Source organism: Acomys russatus, chromosome 12 (genome assembly GCF_903995435.1).
Source record: "Acomys russatus chromosome 12, mAcoRus1.1, whole genome shotgun sequence".
In the NCBI taxonomy this organism is placed as follows: domain Eukaryota; kingdom Metazoa; phylum Chordata; class Mammalia; order Rodentia; family Muridae; genus Acomys; species Acomys russatus.
Genome location: NC_067148.1, coordinates 40,878,570 through 40,902,992, shown reverse-complemented (window position 1 = coordinate 40,902,992; position 24,423 = coordinate 40,878,570). Strand labels below are relative to the sequence as shown.

Genomic DNA, 24,423 nt, shown 5'->3' with positions numbered 1-24,423 from the left:
GTATTATAAACACATAATAGTATGTACACACTCATATACACCCCGAAGAGAGGCCTTCCAAAGGATTCCGTTCCCTTTCTGAAGTAGGCTCCCCTATGATAAAAGCACTCCTAGAGTGGGAATTAGCTACACTGAAATAATTTAAGAATCTCATTTATACTCTGTGTTCTCTATAGAAGTCTATGGTAAAGGCTATGTGGAGGTGTGTGTGGGTCGCAGGATTGGATGCTAATGCAGTCTTCAAAAATAGGCAATGACAGCTTGTTTTCTCTATTCACATTTAAAATAACGACACAGCGATGAATAGCAGGACGAAAAACCAAATGTAGGGCATATGGAACTGAGCTCAGGAGCCTCAGACCTACAGCTTGCGCACCTGCGACATTTTGGATGCTGGTCAGTTCCAGCTGTGTTCAGACTGGAGATCTCCACAAGACAGTTACCCACATATATGCTTGTGTAAAGCTTTACTTTTAATCCCATCTACTTTAAATTTTTTTTTTAAAAAGTGAAAGAGGAGGAAAAACTCTTACAAAATATAAAGTTCAATATATGAGCGCAAGGAGCTTCTCCACGGGCATGCCGCTGGGTGGCGTCCTCGCCCGGTGTCCCGTCTTCCAGTGTGATGGCCACCTCCCTGCCACACTGCCGCAAGGGCTGCCCCCAATTTATTTTTTTAAAAACAAAATAGTGTCACTGTTTGGCATTCTTGTCTGGCCACTGCATTGACAGTGGTCATGTCTGATGCCCCCTGTGCCCCACAATGGCAAATCAGGGTCGATGGCAGAGCCAGATGAGGTGGGCCAAATGCAGTCTAGTGGCTCTCGGGGGGGGGGGGCAGCTGGGCTGGGCTGGCTGGCAGCTGGTCACAGGGCACAGGGCGCCTTCCGCCTTCTTTCCACAGCCCCTGGCTTTTGGTTGGGAAGGGTGGTCTCGGCTCTAAAACCTGCTTCTGGGATGAGGACTCAGATGCTCCTTCACGCCCTCCCCTCCCCCTCTCCTTTCCTGACTTTAATAAGCAAATTGTGCCACCATCTTCTTCTGATGTGCACCTTTTAAAAAGCTGTTTATCACATTAATGGAAGTGTTTACTGCTGAGGTCTCTTCCCATGTACAATGATCTGTAACCCTCTGGTCTCAACTAGTTGCACGTTATTAGTCCCCATCCGGCTCAATTTATAAATTAACAGGGGTGCCATTTGTCTGCACAAAAATCAATGCATATTTATGAACTTCTTTTATTCAAATAGATTTTCGCATATCTTTTCTACGACAGAAATCTGCGTAATCCACACCTTGTGAATTGGGAATGACTGAGGCCTGACATATCCATTGTGGCCAAGGGACAGAAAAGCTCTTAGAAAGGGGGAAAAAAAAAAAAAAGCCTGTTATGTATTTACTTAGTTTTAGAGCATACTTGAGCCAGCTATTTTCAGTTGAATTCATGATTTCTTTTTGAATTTCCCAAGTTACTCTTTATTTATTTACTTTTCCATTTTGTTTTTGCACCAAGGAAGGGGACTGTAGTCAAATAATACCCGGCAACTGATTTCCTCTTTGGACTGAAAAATTAAACAGATACTAAATTATGACAGTGAATTTAGGAAGGAGGGCTCCAAGGGCTGGAGAGACGTGTCTGGGATAATACGATGCTGCCAGGCGCACTGCAATCATATCGTGGCAATCACCAGAGCGTGCCGCGTAACTACCTCCTCGGCTAATATGCCTTCTTCCCGGTGATGACTAATCACGTTCTATTAAACAGCGGTAATGCTGGAGGAACTCGACTATACAAGTGTAATGAAGCCAGTATTCTCCCTGGACAGATTAGCTACAACTGATTTGACACCTACCATCATAGGGGCTTCAGACCTGACAAACTGTGCTTGCTTCTGATTTATGCCGTCAAGCTCCCCGGAGAAGACATGAAATCCAAGCCTCCTTTTGGTCGAGGTGAAATGTGCTTAACTGCCAGTTAGGGGACGCTGCCCCCTTCTCCTTGCTACCCCTCCCCCCTGTGCTCCCATCTCCAGGCCACTGGAACAGGGGTTCGTCCATTGCTGTTGTCGTCCGTGGTCGTAGTGTGCTATCCTCAAAGCCAGGAGGTTGTCGGTCCCTCCCTCCTGCGTTGGTTCCCGAGTGTGGGAAAAGGGTTCCATTCTGTGGTCTCCAGCCTCCTCTTCTCCCCTTGAGGATGTCCGGGTTTGGAGACTTCGTGTGGAGTGTGTGAGTGGCAGGTGGGTGGAAGTGACCACCAGGAAGAGGGAGAGAACTGAGGGACTCACGTGGTGCTGTGACTTCCAGAGCAGGCGGGGCGTGGGATCACAGGCGGAGTGCTGCCTGAGCTCAGATAATGCTGGGCGCCCTCCCGCTGCTGCTGTTCCTGCTGTTGTTCTTCCTGGACAGGTTGGGGGTAGCCATGAGCACGAAGCGCTCGTCGGGGCAGCCGTACTGAAGCAGCACATCGATGCACTCCTGGCTGGAGGCCTGCCTGGCATAGGCCAGTGCTGTGTTCCCGTGGGCGTCTCGGGCCATGACGTCCACCCCGTACTGGAGAGGCAACAGAACACAAGTTAGTGTCCCTGGGGAGCTGAGGGCAGGAAGGGATGGGACACGCCCTCGGCTCCTGTGTGTGGAGTGAGCTGGGATGGAGACACCTAGGACTAAGGAGCTGAAAACCGATGTTCGCATTTGCATCTGTTGTTAGGAAAAGACCTCCGACCCCCCCAACACACACATTCCGCCTTACATCACACAAACAGGCCAAAGAGGACTTCAGTTTTGATTTCCAATCATATACACATAGGGAAGGGCAGAAAGATGGCTCAAAGGGGAAAGGCTCTTGTCAAGACTCAGATCTATCAGAGTTTGATCCGCAGAACTAAGATTGTTGAATCAACTTCTGACCACCACAGGACTGCTGTACCACATGTGCATACGTACGTGTACACACACACACACACACACACACACACACACACACACACACACACACAGAGTAAATATTTTAAAAAACACAAGAAAGCAGCTCAGTTTCACCTCAGAAAATATGTGAAACACATAAGAGAAAATATGTAAGAAACACATAGGAGCACAAAAGAAAAAATTACTGCTAGCAGTTAGTGTTTTTATCCCCCCTCTTTAGTTACTAAAGATGAGATTCAAGGCACGAGCTAAGTGAGGTGAGCCACTGGCCTACAGCCTCAGCCCTTCTAAGGAGTTTTCTTTGAATTTAACAGAGATAAAACTGAATAATTTGTGCTTTTTTTCTTCTTCTTTTACTGAACTGGACTCTGATCATTTTCTTACATTATCAAGAATTACTCAAAAGCATAGTTCCTAATAGCTGTGAACATGGAAACGCACGAACCTAACCCAGTTACTCTGTCCTTGACTGCAGCACATTTTGTTTAAAAGTCGTCACTAGTAGGTAGAGCTACCGAAGAGGGGTTGGTCTTTACTGGGTCTTTCTTGGTAGCTCATAGAAGCCCTAATGCTCACACTGAGGATTAGCCTGGAGGGAGCCATGCAGTACACAGAACAGGGCTGGGCTGGGGGTCTGTGGGGTAGCCCTCACCTACCATTCGCAAGGCCATGGGTTCTATGCCCAGCCTGCAAATAACCTAATTGTTTGCTGCTCTTGTGTAGGCCCTGAGTTAAGTTCCTAGCACTCACGTTGGGTGGCTTACAACTGTCTGCAACTCGAGCTCTGGGGAATCTCATGTCCATTTTCTGGCCCCTGTGGCTACCTGAATACACCTAAAAATAAAATAAAATAAAGGGTCGAAGAGATGGCTCAGCAGTTACGAGCATCTGCTGCAGTTCCAAAGGCTGTGACTATGGGTCCCAGCACGCTGGATGGCTCACACCCTTCCCTGACTTTAGCTCTGGCCCTCAGAAGCACCGACAGATTCCTACCTATACACATACAAATAAAAAAAACTGAAATGAATCTTAAAAAAAAAAAAAAAATCAACACACACACACACACACACACACACACACACGCGCGCGCGCGCGCGCGCTCACTGGGGACTTGTCATTTCAGTATCTCAAAGCAGCTCAGCCCACAAGGGCAGGGCCCTCTCTCTACAACCATGTTACCCCATTTCAGTTTCTTAAAAAAATTCAAATTCAAGTTTCAAATTTAAACAGACAAAAATTCCCCTGAGTAGAAAGTCACTAAAATAGTGCAAGAGAGGTTTGATGGCAGACTCCCACCTCTCAGACCTCAGTGCCCGGGGCCAGGACCTTTATGTTATAGGAATAAAAACGCAAAGGTTTGGCAAGGGGACTCCTAGAAGCCATTCAAGTTAGCCATGCCCTCACCCCTAAGAAGATGACAGTAAGAAACAAGTCCTTTGCCTCTCCCCTGAGAAATGTTTGACCTGAGGGGCCACCAGAAAGACACTCCAAAGACTCTAGCAAACGAGTGTCTGTTTCTTTTCTGCTCTGTACCCAGCCGTCCCCTGTTTTATGCCCTCATGGTGCCAGTTCTCAGGCACCATGGCCTTCTACAGGAGAGAGGCCAAGGAGAATACTGCATTCTGACCCCACAGTGGCTCCACTCTCTGTGCTGGGCATGTGGTGGAGCACCCTCGCCACTTACCCAGATCAGCAGCTGAGCCAGGACCACGTTGCCCTTGCGGCAGGCCAGGTGCAGCGCCGTGCGCCCATCTCCTTCCCCACAGGTCTCATTCACTTCATCCCGGGACCCATGTGCCAGGAGCAGGATGACAGTCCGCAGGTCTTCCTCGGCAGTGGCGCGCAGCAGTTGCTGGCCCAGTGAGAACTCTGTGCATGGCAGTGGGGCTAGGAAGAGCTTCTGCTCATACTTGGCCCGGATCCATCGCTCCTTTTCCTCCCTGCAAGAGTCACCACACACACTGAATCAGCACTGAGGTCTGTTAGGAGGCACAGGGAGGAGCAGGGGCAGTCTCCTTTTGCTAAGGACCCCCTTGGGAGATGCTTTATAAGTGGTTCCCCAGGTAGTGTCCTTGCTCCCAGTTCCAGAGTCAAAACCTCTGGGGTGTGGTTTGCAAACTATTGCTGAGGCTCCTGTAACCTCTGAGATATGAGCATGGCCTATTTTTCACTGTCCACGGCCTGCGGGCCTGCATTGGTGCAATGCAAACACGGACATGGAAACTCAAAGGCTTGGGCTTTCTCTGTGCGCAAGGAAGAAGGGGATCACCCAGCAAGATGTGCTTATACTGACCAAAAGGAAAGGCCCCAGGAGAGATGTGCCTATGCTCTAGAACTGGCTGGTGACCAGAGAGACCAGGCGTCAACTGCACTCTAAACTCACCTGTATTTTGGGATGGGGGCATGGGTGAGCTCCCAAAGGTTTCCTATTGCTCCCAGCGGAAGGAAACTGAAGATTCACAGAGAAATCTGTTGTCTCTTTGGAGACTGGTGAGAGGCTTAAGGGGAGGGGGCAGAATGTCGGTCTCTGAGGAAAAGCAGTCCAGAGGCTGGCCTCTAGGGGAAAAGGGCAGCCCCTGAGGCCAGAGCAAAAAGCTAGGGCAGGCTAAAGCTGGAAAGGTGTGGGCTCTGCAGTGTGGCAAGCCCTGATTATGTGATGGACTTGGTGTCCTGTCCCCAGCACCCAGACTAGGAGCCTATCACTTGGGAAGTACTGCAGAGATAAGGAGGGAGGGGCAGGAGGAAGAGGAAAGGAGGAAAGAAAGCCCCCAGGATGCTGCTTTTATATGGATGGGTCAAGAAGGCAGGCTTGTTGGGCGCGGTGAGGCACTTGGGAGGCAGAGGCAGATGGATCTCTGTAAGTTCAAGGCCAGCCTGGTCAACATAGCCAGCCACAGGTACATAGTGAGAGGACCATTGTAAGCTGCTTTTTGGCTCTGGGATAGTAAGGTTAGACTTGAGTGCTGGGTTCTCAAAAAAAAAAAAAAAAAAAAAGAAAGAAAAAAAAAGAAGAAACAAAACAAACAAAAACAACAACCGAATCAAAGGATGAGACACTGAACAGCACAGTCCTCCTGACTCGGCTCTTTGCTAGGAAAAGGGCTGGGGTGGTACGTGCTTTAAAAGAGGATCTGGGATTTGATGAGTAGCTCTTAGAATCTTCCCAGCAGCCGGTGGTGTGTTCACAAGGCCTGAGCACGGCTTTTTCATGAGGATGATGAAGAGAGCAAGCAAGCCCCCCCCCAACATATGGAGAGCCCGTAATTATCTCAGACTTCAGTAACACACTGACTCACAATGGCTTCTAAAACCCGGAGCCTCTCGCTGCAATAATCAGAGCACACAGCCACTGGCTTCCCCAACCCGCCAGAAAGAAAACTCATTACATTTCTGCTCCCAAGGACCAGAAGAAAGGCCTCGTTTACACCTCTGCACCATGTTTACATTGCGCCTGGTGACCTAGTGTCAGGTTAGCCCTAATCTGTTTTTAAATACTTAGGCAAACAGATTCTTCCAGGAGTAAATCTGGATTAGTTTTGCTTCACTTCCTGGTACATGCGAGTGACCCCCAGGTGACCCCTGACTCTTCATTCAGAGACTTCCAGGACAAACACTTGGCTGCAGCTGAGATGAACTGGCTCCCAGACCTCCGCAGAGCAGCCCTCCCGTATCCTTACTTAGGCGGAAAAGTGGGGGACATCCAGGAAATGCAAAGCCCAAAACCCAGTGGTTCTGATTCTACTTTCAAAGCTTGTTTATAAAAATGATACACGTTTGTTGGTGTAGTTCATAAATCAGGAAGGAGAAAGAGCAAGACGTGAGTTAAATGAGAAGGGCTAATGGTGTAGGAGATGTCCAGACCTCCAATTTCCAATCTGCTAACTCTCATTTTTGGGTAGGCATTAAAATCAGACTGTCTTATTCTGCTCCAGTTGATTTTAAAAGTCATTGCCAAATCATCCAGGGATAACGGGAGAACTTAACATCAGAATTCTGGTCTTAACTGCAATGATTAAAATTTCATTTTAATATTCAAATACCCGGCCACAGACCGAACACAGGTCCCTGCTTCTACCTGGGGCGACCCCCTAGAACCCCTGTCCCTATGGCTTTAGCATCGATGAAACAAACAGCGTTTTTACTAAATCTTCATATAAGGTCTGACCTTTTTTTAAAAAAAAAAAATTTATTTATTGGTAGCTGAAATCCATTTAGTATAGAAATATAGAGCCTGGCCCAGGGTAATGGAGGCTTCTGGGTGTGAGTTCATTTGTTCCCATCAATTCCTAAGTACCCGGCCCCCCATTGTCTGTCTTCTGTGGCCACTGCCTACTCTAACAAGTACACCCCAACACATGGCTTCAGGAGCTTTCCCCAAAGGTTGCAGGGAAGGAAAAGGAACCCCTCCGATGCTGGGCTGTGAGGCCTCAGGGTTTCCACACTTGCTCTTCTCATCTTCCTCCCCTTGGACACCTGCTTTGCCATCTGTAAACTGGGCCTGGTGACACCCATGAAAGTCAGGGCTGTTCAGACCCGAGGCCCTGGCCACAGCAGCCCCTCTGTAGCAGCCAACTGGCGAGATTCTAGCTCTAGCGACCCATGTCAGCTGCTGTTGTGCATACAGCACCCATCAGTGTGGTGTCACGTGGCGGGGGCAGGCAGCGATGCCTGTGGTGTGTGGTGTGGGTTTCTAATCTATGACTGCCTGCCACTGTAAGAGCCGCCAAAGTCATCATGCTGAGCATGGGGAGGTGGGCTGCTCTTGGCTAGGGGCCTAGCGAGTCCCTTGAGGGTGTGCAGACCTTGGACACCCAGGGCAAAGGGTCTTAGCTAGTTTAAATGGGGTTGTTTGCGCGGCTGGAGCTAAGTTTGGGGTGTGCGTATGCACAGGCCTGAGAGGCCTAAGGCTCCTTGTTGTCATGGGCTCCATTGCTCCATGACCTCTGCTTGTGACCCCCAAAAGTTCACGTTAAAGCTTTAGCCATCAGTGTGGCTTCATTTAGTGACAAGGTCTTCAGGGAGCAGATGCAGCTAAATGGGGTCGTGAATGATCTCCAATCTACTATGGCTGGCGTCCATAAAAAGCTATAGACACGAGCCACCCCTTCTCCCTCCAGGTACAGCGGAAGAACCATGCAAGCCAGGAAGAGAGGCTTCCCCACACATCCCGCACCCTGATCGTGTCCCATGCACTTCCAAGCTCCTGAAGCCTGCACAATGTGTTGCGAGGGTGGCTTAGCCATCCTGCTCCACGGCTCTCCCCGGTGAGAGCAGACACTGACTGTGATAATGGCTTCTGTGCCATTCTGTCAACACCGCCACCCGAGGAGACTAGTGTGCCAAGGCACAGCGACTCGACTCCAGTTGTTGTTCTCGGGTCCCTTGGCCATGCGCTTCATTGTCCCCAAGGAAGGCCAGTTCAAGAGCAGCCGAGCTGGCAGTACATCACCTCTCCTCGTTCCAATGCCCTGGAGGACCACTGCTCACAGCCTCTGTTAGCTAATGAGCTAAAAAATGAATTATTGGCACGGCTGCCGTCAGCAGGGAGGAGGGGCCAGCTCCTCATCAGGTCTTCGTGCTGACACACCTTTAAATAAATCAACTGCAGGGAGGGAGGGAGAGGGGTAGTAACCCGTCAGAAGACAGACACCAACCCCATCCCTAAAAACACAAAGCAAAGCCACTTTCAGGAGATACCCCGCTTCTTCCCTGAAACGGAGCCCTTTGGCAGTGGCTCTCTGCCTCTCTCTGGATGTGTCTCTGAACCAGCAGGCTGGCAGTGACTAAATGCAAGACTTGGGCTTAGAGGATGGGTAGGACTGGGTTGTACAGCTGAACACCCTTCAAGGTGACTCAGTGTCTACTGGGCTCAGCCAACGATGCTCTGACTCGATAGCTTGGCGGATGGTCTAAGCTACAGCTGATCTTAAGGAGTGATGACCTGGCTAGGCCCTCAGGTGCCAACACAGAAACAGCTGCTTAGTGTCCTGGCCGGTTTTACGCCAGCTCGACACACGCTAGAGTCATCAGAAGAGGAAGGAGCCTCAGCTGGAAAAATGCCTCTGTAAGATGGGCTGTAGGCAAGCCTGTGGAGTATTTTCGTAATAAGTGACTGATGGGAGTCGGGGTTCAGTCCATTGTGGATGGGTCCACATCTGGGCTGGTGGTCCTGGGTTCTGTAAGAAAGCAGTCTGAGAAAGCCATGTGAGTAAGGCAGCAAGAAGCACCCCTCCATGGCCTCCACACCAGCTCCTTTACCCAGGTTCCTGCCCTGCGTGAGTTCCTGCCCAGACTTCCTCCAATGATGAACAGCAATGCAGAAGCATAAGCCAAATAAGCTTTTTCCTCCTCAAGTTGCTTTGGTCGTGGTGTTTCATTACAGCACTAGTGACCCTAACTAAGACACCTGAGTCATGTCCACTCAAGGCCTGCCGGTCAGCATGGGCAGCTTGTAACATGGAATGTCAAGGGATACCCAATCTGAGAATGTGGTGAGGGGAGGGTCCACAGCCTCCTGGTACTCTCAGAGGTCACCCAGAGGTAGGACCACTGACCCTGTCGTACCAGAATTGAAGTGAAATTCATCAGATCTCAGGATGGGGGCTGAGACACATACAATCTATAATTACTACCATGCATGAAGGAAAGTGTGAAGTCAGGGCATGCGGAGGGCTTGACCACTTACGGTCTCCGCACGAGCCCCCTGTGCTTAGTGGAAGACTCCGGCAGGAACATTCATTGTAGGGCTTATCCTCAGGGACAAGCAAAGGACAACACTGCCGATGGCTATGACAGTGATGACTGCGATGCATCTGTCCTCAGGCCACTGAAAGTGTCCCCTGGGATGCACATACCATTTCCAGCTGTGCATCACTTGTATACGGGTTTTATTTCCCATCTCAGAGAGTGGAAACTTGGCAGCAGGTTTCTTCCATGAGTTCAGGAGGGCACTGCCTCAACGTCACTGCTCTGTGACCGGTATGTTCTGTGCATACATGTCCCCCACTCCTGACTCGTTTGTTGAAATCACAACCCCCAAGATAATGGTCTTCTGACTTGTTTGGGGAGGCGACTAAGACTCAAGGTGGAAGGCTGGTGTCTTATCTAAGATGCTCAAAGAGCTGGCTCATTCCTTCCACTGTGAGGATGCAGAACGGAATGCCATCTATAAAGTGGATGCCACACTCTCACCAGACAGACCTCCAATCTCTCGGCACCTTGATCCTAAACAGCTGGGTCTAATGTTTACAAACTGTTCAGTCTACTGGGGGTGTGGCTTAGTAGCTAGGGTGTGGGAGATCATGGACCCTGTCCCCAGCTCCCCAAACACATTCCTCAGTCTAAGGTGTTTGTTACAACCACCCACTAAGGCTAAGACCTAACTGCTGAGTCATCTCCTCACTGCTATTTACAGTGTGTGAGTGAGTGGTGGGGACAGCCATGAGGCCATAGATGGATGTTGGGATGGAGGTGACAGAGGGTATCAGATGGGGTGGAGTGTGATAATTGTAAAGGCCATACTCTGTAAAGGAAAGGATCAGGAAGGCCCCCAAGCTGGCACCCACCAAAGACACCCCAGATCTAGAGTGTCTCTCTCACTGCAGAAGACACACTGACAGTATGTTCAGTTTTCCCTCCTAACTTTCTTCCTTACTGAAATTATTTCACCATCAATAAGAACAAAAACCCTCCCTCTCTGCCAAAACAACCTAATTTGTAGACCAGGTATAGAATACAACCACAACTGTGTGTGCATGCGTGTGCGTGTGTGTGTGTGTGTGTGTGTGTGCGTGTGCGTGCGTGCGTGTGTGTGTGTGTGTGTGTGTGTGTGTGTGTGTGATAGTGGTGGTGGTAGTGGTGGCAGCTAAACCCGCCATCTGAGACTGGCATCCTATGAGTACTCAGCCAACAAGTGGGACCCAACTGGTAACAGTAAGGATTGCCATTGAACACTGGCAAATCCTTGGCCCCAGAGAGAATAAAGTGCTGGGTGGGTAAGAGGGAGGACTGGGAAAGGCAGAGGTCATACTGTGCATGGACCCTTTCTTAGAAAAGGGGTCCCCTTTTTTTGTTTTTGTGAGACAGATCTTCATGTAGCCCAAACTAGCCTTGAACTCAACACACAGCTGAAGCCAGCCTCTGTCTCCCTGAGCGCTGGGATGCAGGTGAGCACCACTATGTCCGGTTTTATGCAGTCTCAGCTTCATGCATGCTAGGCAAATGGTGTAACTGCTGAGTTCCACTCCCAGCCTGAGAAAGAGTCTAATGCAATTCCTGCTGCGAAGACGGAGCCCTGTTAACTGTCGCCAGCTGTGTTTTGGGTCTGGCAGGGAGGGCTCAGCACACTGCCAAGGGGTAAGAAGGTTAATGGGTTGATTCCCAGAAAGAAAAAGTTTTTCACGGAGCTTCTGACTGGCTTTCAGCACTGTCCTGTGGATGTCTAGGAGATGCGTCACTAAAATGCAGACGTGGGGGTGGGTGGCCAGACAACCCTTAGTCCTCCAGGGAGCCTGCTGTCCTGGCTGGTGACAGCGGTGTTTCTGGACTGGTACGATGAGCTGTCCCTTGGGGGCGTGGTCCTCAGCTGTCAGACTTCACAAAGCATATGAGGCTCTGTCTCAACCAGGGGCTTTTCCCAGAAGTCTACTCGCTGTGAAGTCTCCTGAGCTCGGTCTTATTGGAACCCGCCCCAGAATGGCAAAGGACCAAGAAGTAATCTTGTGTGTACACATATCACCATCTCATTGCTCCTTCTGGAAACATCTTTTCTTCCTAAAGCACTCAAGGGTTTTGCTTTGTTTTGTTTTTTCAATACTGATTTTATAGGCCATCCCAGAGGAATGAATGAATGAAAACCCTTGGGGTGGGAGGGTGAAACTGGAGGAGCCACACTTAGTCCTGAACTGGTGACAGATGAGGAGAGGAAGGACAGAAGAAGAGGAGAAAAGAAAGGGCTAGCAGCAAGGAATTCGCAAAGTGCTTCCTGCCTCAAGCTAAACAGGAACTGGGAGAGGAGGCATGGAAGACAGGGCTGGAACAATATGTTCGTGAGAGGGGAGGGGGCTTCCTCCCTGCAGGGCGAGCCCAGGCCCGGTGCTGGCTGAGCACAGATCCCTGCTCACATGCATGCCTTCTCCGGAGCTGCGTTGCTAGGGGTCAGGCCATAGCACCGAGGATAGCCAACAAAGACCGATGGATATTTATTCCTTAATTACTGGAAGCTTTTAAGAAACTGGCCACTGTAAATCCCACATGCAGGGAGCAGGAGGCAACAGACAAGAATTTATACTTGCGGAGCAAAGACAAAATAAATATCTCGCCTGACTTCTGATCAATATTATGAGTGTTTTTTTTCCTCAACCTGCAGGGTATTTTATGAGCATGGGGGAGCGGAACAGGATCATTATTAATTAAATAAAGTCAACTGTATTAGGCTTATTACTTCTACGAGTCACAGTTAACTGTGCTGGGCCATGGGGTCGGGCAGATCTATAGGCAAGTGCAGGCCCAGGCACTGGAAGGTGGTAACTGCCTGTCCAAGTGTTCCGTGTTCACAGAGGCCATTAGGATCACACTGCCTAGCGCAGCCCATGTGGCCCAGAGGGTAGCTGGGTAATAGCGGGGTAATAGAGGGCTGAGTTTGGTTTCACCCTGTGCTCTGATCTAAGATACAGCTGACACCTGGAGCCCCTCACGGTCATGATCTCATGAACACAAGGCCTCTTTCCACACATGCGCCCAAGGAACCTGCTGGAGTGCTAGGACTTAATACTGGTGAAGGCCCAAAGAAGTCTCCAAGTCATGGCTCGGGAGACGGACAAGGCAGACAGTCCTGGAGTGTTCTTATAAATTGCCAGACCTAAGACCCTTCCTCCAGCTTCAGCCATGGGGATCACCATTGTGTGTTTCAAATGGAAAACAAACAGAGCAGACAGCTCATGCATAGCATACGGGGAGGGAGGGCTGGGGAGGGGCAGTGATGGGCTACAGTGCAAGGCTCTAGAAATGCAGGCTTCAGGAGGGACCCCGGGAGGCTAAAGGGTCAGGGAGGCAAGGCTTATAGAGGGATAGTCAGAGACAACTCTCCCCTGAGAGCACACGGCAAGCTGTGTGTGAGCAGGAGACAACCCGCATCGCCAGAGCCAGTAGCACCTTGGTCATGTCAGCTTTCAGAAGCACAAGGGACACATTTTCTCAGCATAAGCCACCTGGTCTGGCAGCAATGGACACTGTTGAGTCCACATGCTGTCCTTGGTCACTCTAGCCCAAGCCTTCTTTCACCCTTATCTGCTACAGTGGTAAAACTGGAGTTAGTTGAAGATGCCGGTGTGCCTTGCTCTCAGGCTTAACATCAGGGAGAGCCTGGATGCGTGGCACGTCTACCATCTCCATTCTCAGGGAGCGGAAGCAGGGGGCTGCTATGGGTTTGAGAACAGCCTGAGCTGCAAAGTGAATCCTGGGAGTCTGTGTCTAGAATGGGCCAGGACTATGACAGGTACCAAGCTGAGTTCCTGGCCAGAGAGCTCATTCCTAAAGCCTCCTAGGTGATTCTCTGTAAGCCAGTGCCAGGGGTATCTGCCCCTCATACTTTTAGGCCTCATAGACACCTTCTCTGATGTCTGGGGAGACGGGACTCGGAGGTTCACTGTTGGAATCCCATCTGAAGACACAGTACTTAGCCACTTCATACATAGGACGCAGTGTCTGTAAAGCCTGCCGGCTAGTAACAGATTGCCTTGCTTAGAGGCAACAGACTCCTGGAGCAGACTAGCTCCTTGGCCAGCAGCTAAAGGTGCTGCATTTCTTCAGTCCTGGGGTTGAGCTCTCCCTTAGACTCCATAGAGCGATATCACGTTCTGTTCTCTGAAAAAACGGGAGGGAATGCAAATATCCATATAGTAAGAACAGAAAGAGGCTATGTGGGGGGGTGGGGGGTGGGGTAAGGACGCAGAGGCCAGAGATGGGGTAGAGGGTATCTGAAGGGTTAAGAGAACCAAGAGCGAGTCTAGGCTGAGGCCAGGAAAGGCCCAGCAGAAAGTGCCAGACAAGGCTGACTCGGCCTCAGATGACACCAAGAGGACGACGTGTTTCAGACCTGCTCAGAGATGACAACACTACACCAGGAGCTGAGGACGACCAACAGGTGGCTGGGACACACCATGGCATTTGGTACCTGAGGCAACAGGGCAGTGACTACAGTGGATGACATTTTTCCGTTTTCTGGGAGGCCAGAAGAGGAAGGGACAGAGTTCCTGATTAGTATTGAGGGAGAGGAACCTCCCTCCATAAAAACGAGGCACAGGAGGCAGCAGTGAGCAGGGGCTGCCTTTGGAGATAGAAGCCCAGGATGCCAGGCACAGGGAGCAGAAAGCCAGGGCTGAACTAGCAGATAGAGGCGACACCAAAAGCCATTAGAAATCTAACCTCCACGCAAGTGAACTGAGCAAATGTCATACTGTGAGAGAAAGGAAAAGCCCACTTTGCCCCACAATCTGCCAAGATATGACGTCAACATTTCCCTCTATTTTCTACCGCACTGTAAGACAACACAACAAAACACAAGTGCTTTGAGGATTCCAACTCCAGTTCCACCTCTTTAAGCACAATTTCTCTAGGTGTCTCTCAAGTTCCTTTGTGTTTGCACAGGAAGACCACTCAGCTAAACTAGGCGCGCACACAGTAGATGTATCTGAGCCTTGACACTAGGAAGAAAGGAAAGCACTCTCTGTTTTAAGGCATAAATCTAAGAAATCCATGCCAGGCGAGAGTGAGCCTGGGCAAGTGGAGCGAGGCAGATCTAGATTCTGTGTAATGTGGCATGAAACACAGCTAGACCTGGGCGGCCCTCCCGGCTTGCCCTGGTGGAGGGGCCCCCATCACAGTGAATTAAGTCCGCCATAACAGTGGCTGACGTGATGGGCTTCCGAACATACTGCATCATAAACAGATAAAGGAAGAGAAATGGCCCTTTTCCTCCACCCGGGATAATGTTAAGATGGATGCAATCCCTCCCCTGGTGTGCACCGCTGCCCTTTAAACACCAAGGAGAGGGTGGCCCAAGGCCTCTTCTGCAGGAGAAGGCCAGGGACAAGAAGAACCAGAGCACAGGCTCCATCCATGGCTTCTGGAAGTGGCTCTCAAAACAGGGACGGTCCCAGGTCGCTAAGCTGCAGCCCATTTAGAAAAGCCCTAGGAAGTCCTGAGCAGTTTTCTGCCATAAACTGCCAACTGCTTTTAAGAACATAATCCTCGGTAACACAGTTTTTTAAAAGACAGGAGACTACTGATTTTGAACAATACAGTATCTTCTTAATGTAGCATTTTCTTTGAATCTAGGGGTGGGAGGGGATTGCACAGTCACAGCTACCAACCATGACAATAAGGACACAGGCTTTCCAGGAGGGGAGGCATTGAGAGTATGCAAATGCAAAGACACTTAAAGGTAATTTGCATTTTTACTTTTTCCAAAGTAGGAAAACAAGGAAAGTGCTGTGGACATGAATAGGATTAGTAGTGTGGGATCTGCTGAGTCCAGTGGGCACTACTGACTCTAGTTGGGAAGGCCAACCTTTGAGGAGCCATTCTTACCAGCCAGGAGAGGCTCTATTCAGCAAAATGTTACTGGAAACCAGATAACCCTTTTCTTTGGAGGAAAGCTTACAAATGAACAGCTGCTGTTTTGTAACATCAAGCAATGGACTGATGTTACAAATACCAGGCACAGGGCCGAGGAGACAGCTCAGGCGGCAGAGGGCTTGCACGAGGACCTAAGTTTGGGTTCCCAGAACCTCCATAAAACACCAGCAGAGTATGCCTGTAATCCCAGCACTGGGGTGGCAGAGACAGGATCTCTGAGGCTTGCTGGTCACATGCATGCTCATGGACACTTGCTCAAATCCATACATGCGCTGGGTAATTTTTCCAGGTGTAGCTCTGTTGCAGCGGGCCTGGGTCTGGCCACAGAACAATCCATCTTAAGGATATGAGTTCATTCTCTATGTAGAGAAAGCTTTATTATTTAACACAGGTCAGTGAAATTCTTTCATTGAAGTCACTAAAGCTCTAACTGATGGGATCAGGAGGCAGAAACTGGCCAGATGTGTCGTTTTCCACAAGTGAGGGACTTTAACCTATTTTATGTCATTGGCTTTGACAGGCAAAGTAAACTCTGCGAGATGAGCTTTCTCATGGACAGTGCTCAGAACAGGGGTTGGAGCGGCTGCTGGCCCTGGACACAGCATGGCTGTCTAGCTCTATGGTGAGGGGAAGCTGGCCTCAGGCTCTACTGTTGCCGCCAGAGTTCTAACAGTTGCCGCTGCTCCCGAGTCCCAGGAGCGCTCCAGACAGCGCTCAACACTTCGCCGGATTGAGAGCCAGCTGATGGTGGCAGAGCTGTGGCCAGCCCGCAGAGAAATAGAAAAATGGAAACCAGAGGGTGAGGGCCTCTCTCTGCAGAGAAGTCCCTGAGTCATTCCACCACTGGCTGCACAGCTGGCCACAGCCTATCTCTGGAGGCCAGGCTGTCCCGGAACTGGCTCTGTAAACCAGGCTGGCCTTGAACTCACAGAGCTCTTCCTGCCTCTGCCTCTCAAGTGTTGGGATAAAAAGCTTCTAGAAATGTGAGGAAACAGTATGACAGCAGTTGTCTGAGTGGTTAGAAGCAGAATTACTATATGCCCCAGCAACTCCTCTTCCCAGTGGTATCTACAAGAGGGACTGGAGCTGATCTGTTGATACCCAGGTCCAAGGAGGCACTGCTCACAAGAGCTACAGTGAAGCAGCGGCTTAGGGGTCCATTTTGAGATGCACACATTGAATAAATACGATGGAATGCTACCCACTGCTATTGAAAAGGAAGGCAATTCTGACACAAGCTACGATACGGATGAGCTCTGAGCCCATTATGCTCAACGAAATAAGCCAAACACAAAGGATAAAGCTTTGGCTCTACATAAGGAGGTTCCCCAGGTGTCAAGTTCACAGGAACAGACCACAAGCTTTGGGTTGCCAGCAGCTAGGCAGGAAGGTGCAGGGAGAGGAACTTGTATTAAGAGACGGTTTCAGAGGCTGGAGGGATGGCTCAGCACTGACTATTCCTCCAGAGGTCATGGGGTCAATTCCCAGCACCTGTATGTCCAGTTCCAGGGTATCTGGCATCCTTCTTTGGCTTCTGTGAGCACAAAACATGCATGTGGTACAAAGGCATACATATACAAAACATCCATACACATAAAATAATGATGCAACGATGATGATGATGATAAAAGAGATAGTTTCAGTGCAAGGTGACAGGCAGAACAGTACCTCAGATGAAAGGTGCCTATGACTGTATGTGATGTACAGTTGTACTCAGTGCCAATAATGTGAACTCTGAAAGAGTTAAGATGGTAAATTTTGGAATATGTGTATTTTAGTACAGGTATTTTTTTTTTTTTTTTTCCTGAGACAGAATGTCACGAAGTCCAGGATGGTCTTAGATTCCATATGTAGCCAAAAATGACCTTGAACTTCTCAAGCCTCCTGCCTTCACTTCCTGGGTGATAGTGCCCATTTTATAAGGTGCTAGAGACTGAACCCATGGCTTTAGGCACGCTAGGCAAATACTCTTACCAACTGAGCCATCTCTTGATGTTCGCAGTTTGATTTATTGTTTCAAGTTACTCCTCTATCCCTGTGACAAAACACCATGACCAAGGCAACTCATAACAGAAGGTGTTTAATTGGGTTTACAGTTTCAGAGGCTTAGGGTCTAAGCCCAAGCAAAGGCATGGCAGCAGGAACAGCTGAAGGCTCATGTGTTATCCACAAGCGGGAAGCAGAGAGCGAGCTAGCTAGGAATAACGCAGGCCTTTCGCAGTCTCAAAGCTTGCTCACCCCCAGGGACACACCTCCTTCAAGGCCACACCTCCTAATTCTTCTCAAACAGCTCCACCAACTGGGGAACAAGTATTCAAAAATATGAGCCTGTACGGCCATTTGCATTTAAACCATCACAGTTACTGTGAGTGAAGTTGTTATAAAAGTTTTATGCTCTGGGGCGTGGTGTCGCATGCTTTTAATCCCAGCACTCAGGGAGGCAGAGGCAGGCAGATCACTGTGAGTTCGAGGCCAGCCTGGTCTACAAAGCAAGTTCAGGACAGCCAAAGCTACACAGAGAGACCTTGTCTCCAAAACAAAACAAAAAAAAGTTTTACACATTTTCCTATCAACTTTTTATTTTTCTAGCCAAAATGTCATATAGGAAATATAAGTCTTATAGGAAATATATACATATCTGAACTGTTGTCCAGACTAGGAGGGTTAGCACGATATAATTTCTGAAGTATTATTTGATAAAAATCAAACGCCACAATGATAAAGTATGTTTTAGAAGCAGTGACACCTCTGTGTCAGTACACTCTAGACTCAGCCCCAGGTGGCTTCTGCCACATCATTACAGAAGGTGGAACTCTCACAGCTACAGTGATGCCAAGGTGCATTAGGGGAAAGAAAAAACAAAATAAAACAAAATAACAATTAACAACAACAACAACCTGCTACCAAAGGAGAAGGTGGCATGCAGGAGTCAAGTAATTCGCTTAGAAATATGTTTAAAGGATTTGTAAATGTGCTTAGGGGGAATCAAAATTTAAGGCTGCCACTAACAATTGTGAGACACCCATATCTGCTGACTGTCAACAGAAAAAGGCAAAGGTCTGAGTAATTGGGAGTCCCCAAGACAGGACATGGCCTCCCAGTACTGCCAAGATCCCAGCCACGGGCGCCTCAGTTCGGCTGCCTGTTTTTCCATGCCTCTCTCCTGTCCCTTAGTAGTCTCTTTGGGAACACATTTGGAAATTATTGGGAAAGATTAAAATGACTCTAATCTGTTACCAATTAGAAGAAATGAGAATTATTTTTTTCTAACTTGTGACTCTTGAGCATACGTCTCAAAACCCCAAGAGAAATAATTGGAATAATCATACCCGCTCCTGAAAATTCCTATTATGCTCTTGCAATAAGAGGGTGGCTCTGTCCTTCCCAAATCGAATCGTGTGCTTGGGGGCTGAAGGAGTCTATGAGGCATCAAAGCCCTGGCCAAGAGTCTCACCATTGCAGTCCAGGCTGTGTGGTGGCACCCTGCTCTGAGAAGGGTGCAGGGGCAGGAGTGTGTGACAGGAACTGTGACCCCTGATAAAAACACGCTCCTCCCTGCAATGCCACTCACACTCCAAACCTTCCCATCCTGGGGACTCCTTTGTAGCTGGAAAACCTCTGTCTGAGTGCAAGCTTGATTTATGAGAGAAGAGTGTGGGGTCCCCCCCCCCCCCCCACCCAAATCTAGTCATCCTGCGACTTGAGTGACTACCTCTTGAAAATTGATAATTTCTTGGTGCTTAACGGTGAAAGATCCACCAATGAGGAGTGTGGCACGGGCTAATAAATTTATAGGGCGTTATAGCCAATTAGAGAGCACTAGGCGTTCGACGCCAGTCAACTTACCATTCCGCAAACGCACTCTTTATGGCCCACACACTCTTGCAGCTCCATCCCTTATTCATAGGTTTGAAAAGCAGCACTAATGTTAGTGCTGACGGTACAGGAATCTGGAATTTGTAGCAGGCCTTGTGGGGAAGCAACCTCCCTTTTCCTCAGGGGAAACTCCTCTTTGTTCCTTGGTGGGAGGTGCGGACTTTGAGGCACCCGTATGATATGAGGGTTACTCAGGACTCTGGGTATCACCCTGCTAGTATCTGGGAGGGTAGTAGATCTATGTCTTTAATTCTCCATTTTGTAGAGAGCAACTAGAAATGGACAGGCTGGGAAGCAATCAGGAATGATGAGGAAACAGGAAGTGCGTATGTCCAGCTTTTTGCATGCAGCACTGACTGGGGTGTTTTGTTATTCCATTTTGGGGGAAAGCTGTCCATAGGCATCTGGGGGTCAATGGCTTGGACGCTGCCACTGCTGTAGGCAGTCTAGCTCGGACTTTCCCTTTGGGCACTGTGGATGTCTCCCTTTCTTTTTCCTCTGAGTTGTGATGTGGACTCACCCTTCCACTTGTATATTTTCAAGGAGATCTTTCCTCTTTCTTTGCAGCAATGAGCTCTCTGACTCGTCTCTTGTGTGTCTTTCTAGTGCTTACCCTGTTGTCCCATCTTGCCCAGCATTCCTTGTTTAAAGGAATATGGCCTGTGCATTCTCAGCACGTGGATACCACGTGGCATCCACGTGGCACCCTGTGAGACTCTGGAACACGTGGGTGGAGGCAGGTAGAGAGATGAAGGTGTGTCATGCAGAGTGACATCGGTAGAACAAGAACTGTGACTCATGGGAGTAACACCAGTCAGGAGAAGCCATGTTCCCTTAGTTTCTAATATGCAGATAGCATGAAATTAACTTGCCAAGTAAAGCCTGCGTCAAGAATTAACACTGCTAGCTGGGTGTGGTGGCACACACCTTTATTCTCAACACTTGGGAGGCAGAGGCAGGTGGATCACTGTGAGTTCAAGACCAGCATGGTCTACAAAGCGAGTCCAGGACAGCCAAGGCTACACAGAGAGACTCTGTCTCGGGGTGGGGGGGGGGGGGGGGAAAGAAAGAAAGAAAGAAAGAAAAGAAAAGAATTAACACTGTTTCCTTCAGCTTTGGAGCACAGAAGACACTAGCAACATGCTGACTCCAGGTCACCAACAAAGACTGATGCTCACAGAGGTGTCAACTTTCTGTGTACCCATCCTCTACCAACCAAGAGTAGCCTGTATCAGCCAGCTAACATGCTTGTAAGGTATTTTCTGACTCACCACAGCAGCTGCACAGTGGCAACCAAGTTTCTTGTTTTCTGTCAGAGCTGGGGTCACCTTGCTCTTCCTTGGAGTAACAGGTGGAGTAACAGTAACCCTTTACAAGTGCCACATGAGGAAACTTTACCTTTGCAAATTTCTAAAAAAAAAATACTGATGATCCCTCTTAACAAGGGTGGGGCTTATTCTCAAGAGATCTGACTATGACAGAGAGGAGCAAGCCCAGGTTCCTGGTGTGTTTGTGTGTGGGTCTGACTGGTCACTTCAAAGTGAGATGCACACTAGCAAAGGCCCTGGCCTTCCTGGAAATGAACAGTATGGACAATGAGGATCTTTGCTGCTCCAAAGTGAGGTCTTGCCCTGAGTATCTGTTAGTACGCTAGATAGATGCCCTTCCGTGGAGTGAGGGAAGCTGAGCTGGCCTCACTGGGCTTGCATGCTGGGGCAGTGCTGGAGGTTGGTTAACTTAACCAGCCAGGCCTTCATCACCTCCACATACTTCCCAAGCTAATAGAGAGCAACGGGACCACCCCAGCCCCAAACACACACACACACACACACACACACACACACACACATACACACACACACACACACACACACACAGATATCTGGGCTGTCATTTCCCACCAGGGTCCATCTTAGAGCCTCATGAGAGGAGTTAGTGAATCAAGTCTCAATGACCCCAATGTCTCCCGTGATGGACAGAGAGAAAGCAGCTGCCATCTGGCAGACACCACCATATCACGTCTCAGTACAGAGAGCTTTTTATCTCTTGAACAGGGCGACCAGGTCTTCACATCCATAGGATTCTACTCGCAATACACAGGCGGGAAGATCCCACCACCTCCTTCCCATGCTGCACCCCTCATTTCTACAGGGACAGGCATGTCATGATAGGGTCACGACAAATGGACGGTCATAATATGCAAGGTAAATGGCCCTGGAAGAGGAACAACTCCTTTATAGGACAGGGCTGGGGACTCTTTCAAGAATGAGCACGGAGCACACAGAATGCTGTCCCCACCCCTACCCCCACCCCTACCCCCACCCGGGGCTTCGGCTTCCTCTCATTCCCACCTCGCCCCCTAAACAGCACTGGAATGCCCTGTCCCCTGATGGGCTTCATAATGAGAAGTGCTGTCAATCACAGCTCCATTAGCCTGGACAGACTTTTCAGTTCCTGAAACAATTTATTGGATTCCCAGAAGCAAATGGGCCTTCTTCCTTTTCAGCTCTGTTTTTAGGGAGCTATTCAGAGGGAGTGTGTGTCCTTTCTGTCCCTGCTGGGCGGCCTTTGTTCCCTCCATCTACTCCTGAAAACAGTTTCCTGAGTCTACCTACCTCCTCTGTCCTGGGTTTGCCCCAGTGTTTGCCCAAACGTCTTTCCTCCACTGTTCAGCTGCCACCCGGCCCCACCAGCTGTTTCCAGCTACTGAGCCAGGGAGGCAGCAGTGAATTCTATTTGCAGACTCTTGGAGGGGGATGGGGGAAGGGAAGAGGCTTGTATGTGAAATTAAACTCATGCAAAGAAAGAGCGAGCTAATGAAGGAATGGTAGAGGGCGCCCATCCTGTCTGCAATTCCCATGTCCCTACCCTGCTTTTCCCCCATCAGGAGATGCAGCTGCCAACATTTTATACCAGGAGCATTTGATTTTCCTAACTTTGAGGCAGGGTCCAGTTGCGCAGTAGCCCAGGCTGGCCTCAAACTCTTGATCGTAGCCTGTAGAGCGCTGGGGTTATGTGTACAGGCCCGTGATGCCTGGGGAGCAATTTTGAAAACTCAATATGTTAACATTTTAAAGATCTATGTTGATGGTGGTTAAAGTTACTTTAGGATGAAATTTCCAAGTAACTGAAAACACATCCACCCAGTGACTCACACTTAGCATCTCTGCTCCTTTTGGCTTCTGAGTAGCAGAGGATTGAGAATCACACACGATAACATTCTTCCTCACTGCTCTTCTTGAAGAGTGGCACACACCATGCCACACTGCGCCTGAGCAGGAAGGCGCTGCCTTGTAGGCATCAATCACTTTAACTTTTAGCCTGGGAAAACAGGCTGCAGAAGTAGAGGACTATGTCTTGCCTTCTGAGGCTCTCAAGTCAATAGTAAATTGGGGGGCACCATTGTGCCACGGAGATCCAATCAGGGTAAAATTATGCAGTCATGTACGAAATAATATCTATTAGGCTAATTTAATCACCGAATACTTTACAGATGAATTAGAATTTAGAATCCAATTATTTCCAACATTCGGACTGTCAGAGCCTGTTTCTAGGCAGGAGGAAGAAGGGGAAAAAATAAAAAGGAGCCAAGGATTTGAGTAGGCTTTAAAAATGCAGTCAGCAAGGCTGGGACAGTAAGAACAGCAGCTCTGATTAGTTTTGCTATCACACACGCTGTCCATCCCACCCTGCTGGGCCCAGGACAGACAGATTCTATAGCCCTGATGGGCAGCCACTGTCCTGATCAGGAACCACGGGATCCCTAAAGGAGCCTTCCTCCTCAAGGGCTGGCACTTCAAAAAGGCAGCTGGCTGGCCCATATCCTGGGGTGGCCAATGGTGCAAAGTAGCTACTGGGTTTGGGAGTCTGCGGCATATCCCAGGGGTCACTGTAAGCAGGAGCCATGGTCACCTCCTGGGTGATCCTGCCTACCTGCCCTCTGCCCTTGCCCTCCCTAGGTCTGCACTGGCTTTCATGGACAGTTAGGTTTCCTAGAGACTGGAAGAAGCTGAGGACATAGAAAAGGCCAGGAGCCTGTGAAACTCTGAGGTGGGAGGTTGTTACACCACTTGGAAGACTGTTCACTACCTTTTCTGTAGGGGAAATTGAGGGCTGGGAGAGTGGTCAACACTAGGGGCTGGACACATCTTTTAAATATTAAAACGGGGCTGGAGAGATGGCTCAGTGGTTAAGAGCACTGCCTGCTCTTCCAAAGGACCCTGGTCCAGTTCCTAGCACCCACATAGCAGCTCACAACTGTCTGGAACTCCAAGATCTGGCACCCTCACACCAGTGCACATAAATTAAAATAAAATATTAAAAAATATTAAAATGGACTCAACATTCTTTATTCATTTTCTGTGCACACATGTGCATGCGTGCATGTATGTGCCATGGCAGACATGTGGAAAACAGAAGAAAATTACCAGGAGCCAGTTGTCTCGTTCTACCTGTGAGTCCTGGGGACTGAACTCAGGTCTTCAGGCTTGGCCGCGAGCACCTTAAACTTCTGAGCCATCTTGGCAGCCCAGCTGGGAGCTCATCATGGCAAGAATCTTGGATGCCATCACTTTCCCAAACAGAGAATGTTCTGATGTGCATGGTAGAGCTCAGACAGGCATTACTTCTCAAAAAAGTAAAATAAAATAAAATAAAAGATAAATAGGGGCTGGAGAGATGGCTCAAAGGTTAAGGGCACTGACTACTCCTCCAGAGGTCCTGAGTTCAATTCCCAGCAACCACATGGTGGCTCACAACCATCTCTATAATGTGATCTGGTGCCCTCTTCTGGCCTGCAGGTGTACATGCAGGCAGAGTACTGTATACATGATAAGTAAATATCAAATCTTAAAAAAAAAAAAAGATAAATAATAAATAAATAAACCAAGCTGGTTTATAGGTTTTCTAGTTTTATAGGTTAGTTAGGGCAATAATGGGTCCTGTGAACAACTATTTTTAAAAAATTACCACTTGAGTTATAAATAG

At 49.0% G+C, this 24,423-nt stretch overlaps 1 protein-coding gene across 11 annotated transcripts in view; it reads right to left on the bottom strand.

Annotated features, from left to right (window-relative positions):
- Positions 1-2,066: 2,066 nt before the first annotated feature.
- Agap1 (ArfGAP with GTPase domain, ankyrin repeat and PH domain 1) overlaps positions 2,067-24,423 on the bottom strand; it is a 430,070-nt gene continuing 407,713 nt past the window's right edge. For all 11 annotated transcript variants that reach the window (XM_051154307.1, XM_051154308.1, XM_051154309.1 and 8 more), the window contains 2 exons: positions 4,610-4,865; positions 2,067-2,550 (listed from right to left, as the gene is read on the bottom strand). In XM_051154307.1, coding sequence (XP_051010264.1) covers positions 2,347-2,550; positions 4,610-4,865 — 460 coding nt within the window. In that variant the 3' untranslated portion in view covers positions 2,067-2,346. The remainder of the gene's footprint in view (positions 2,551-4,609; positions 4,866-24,423) is intronic.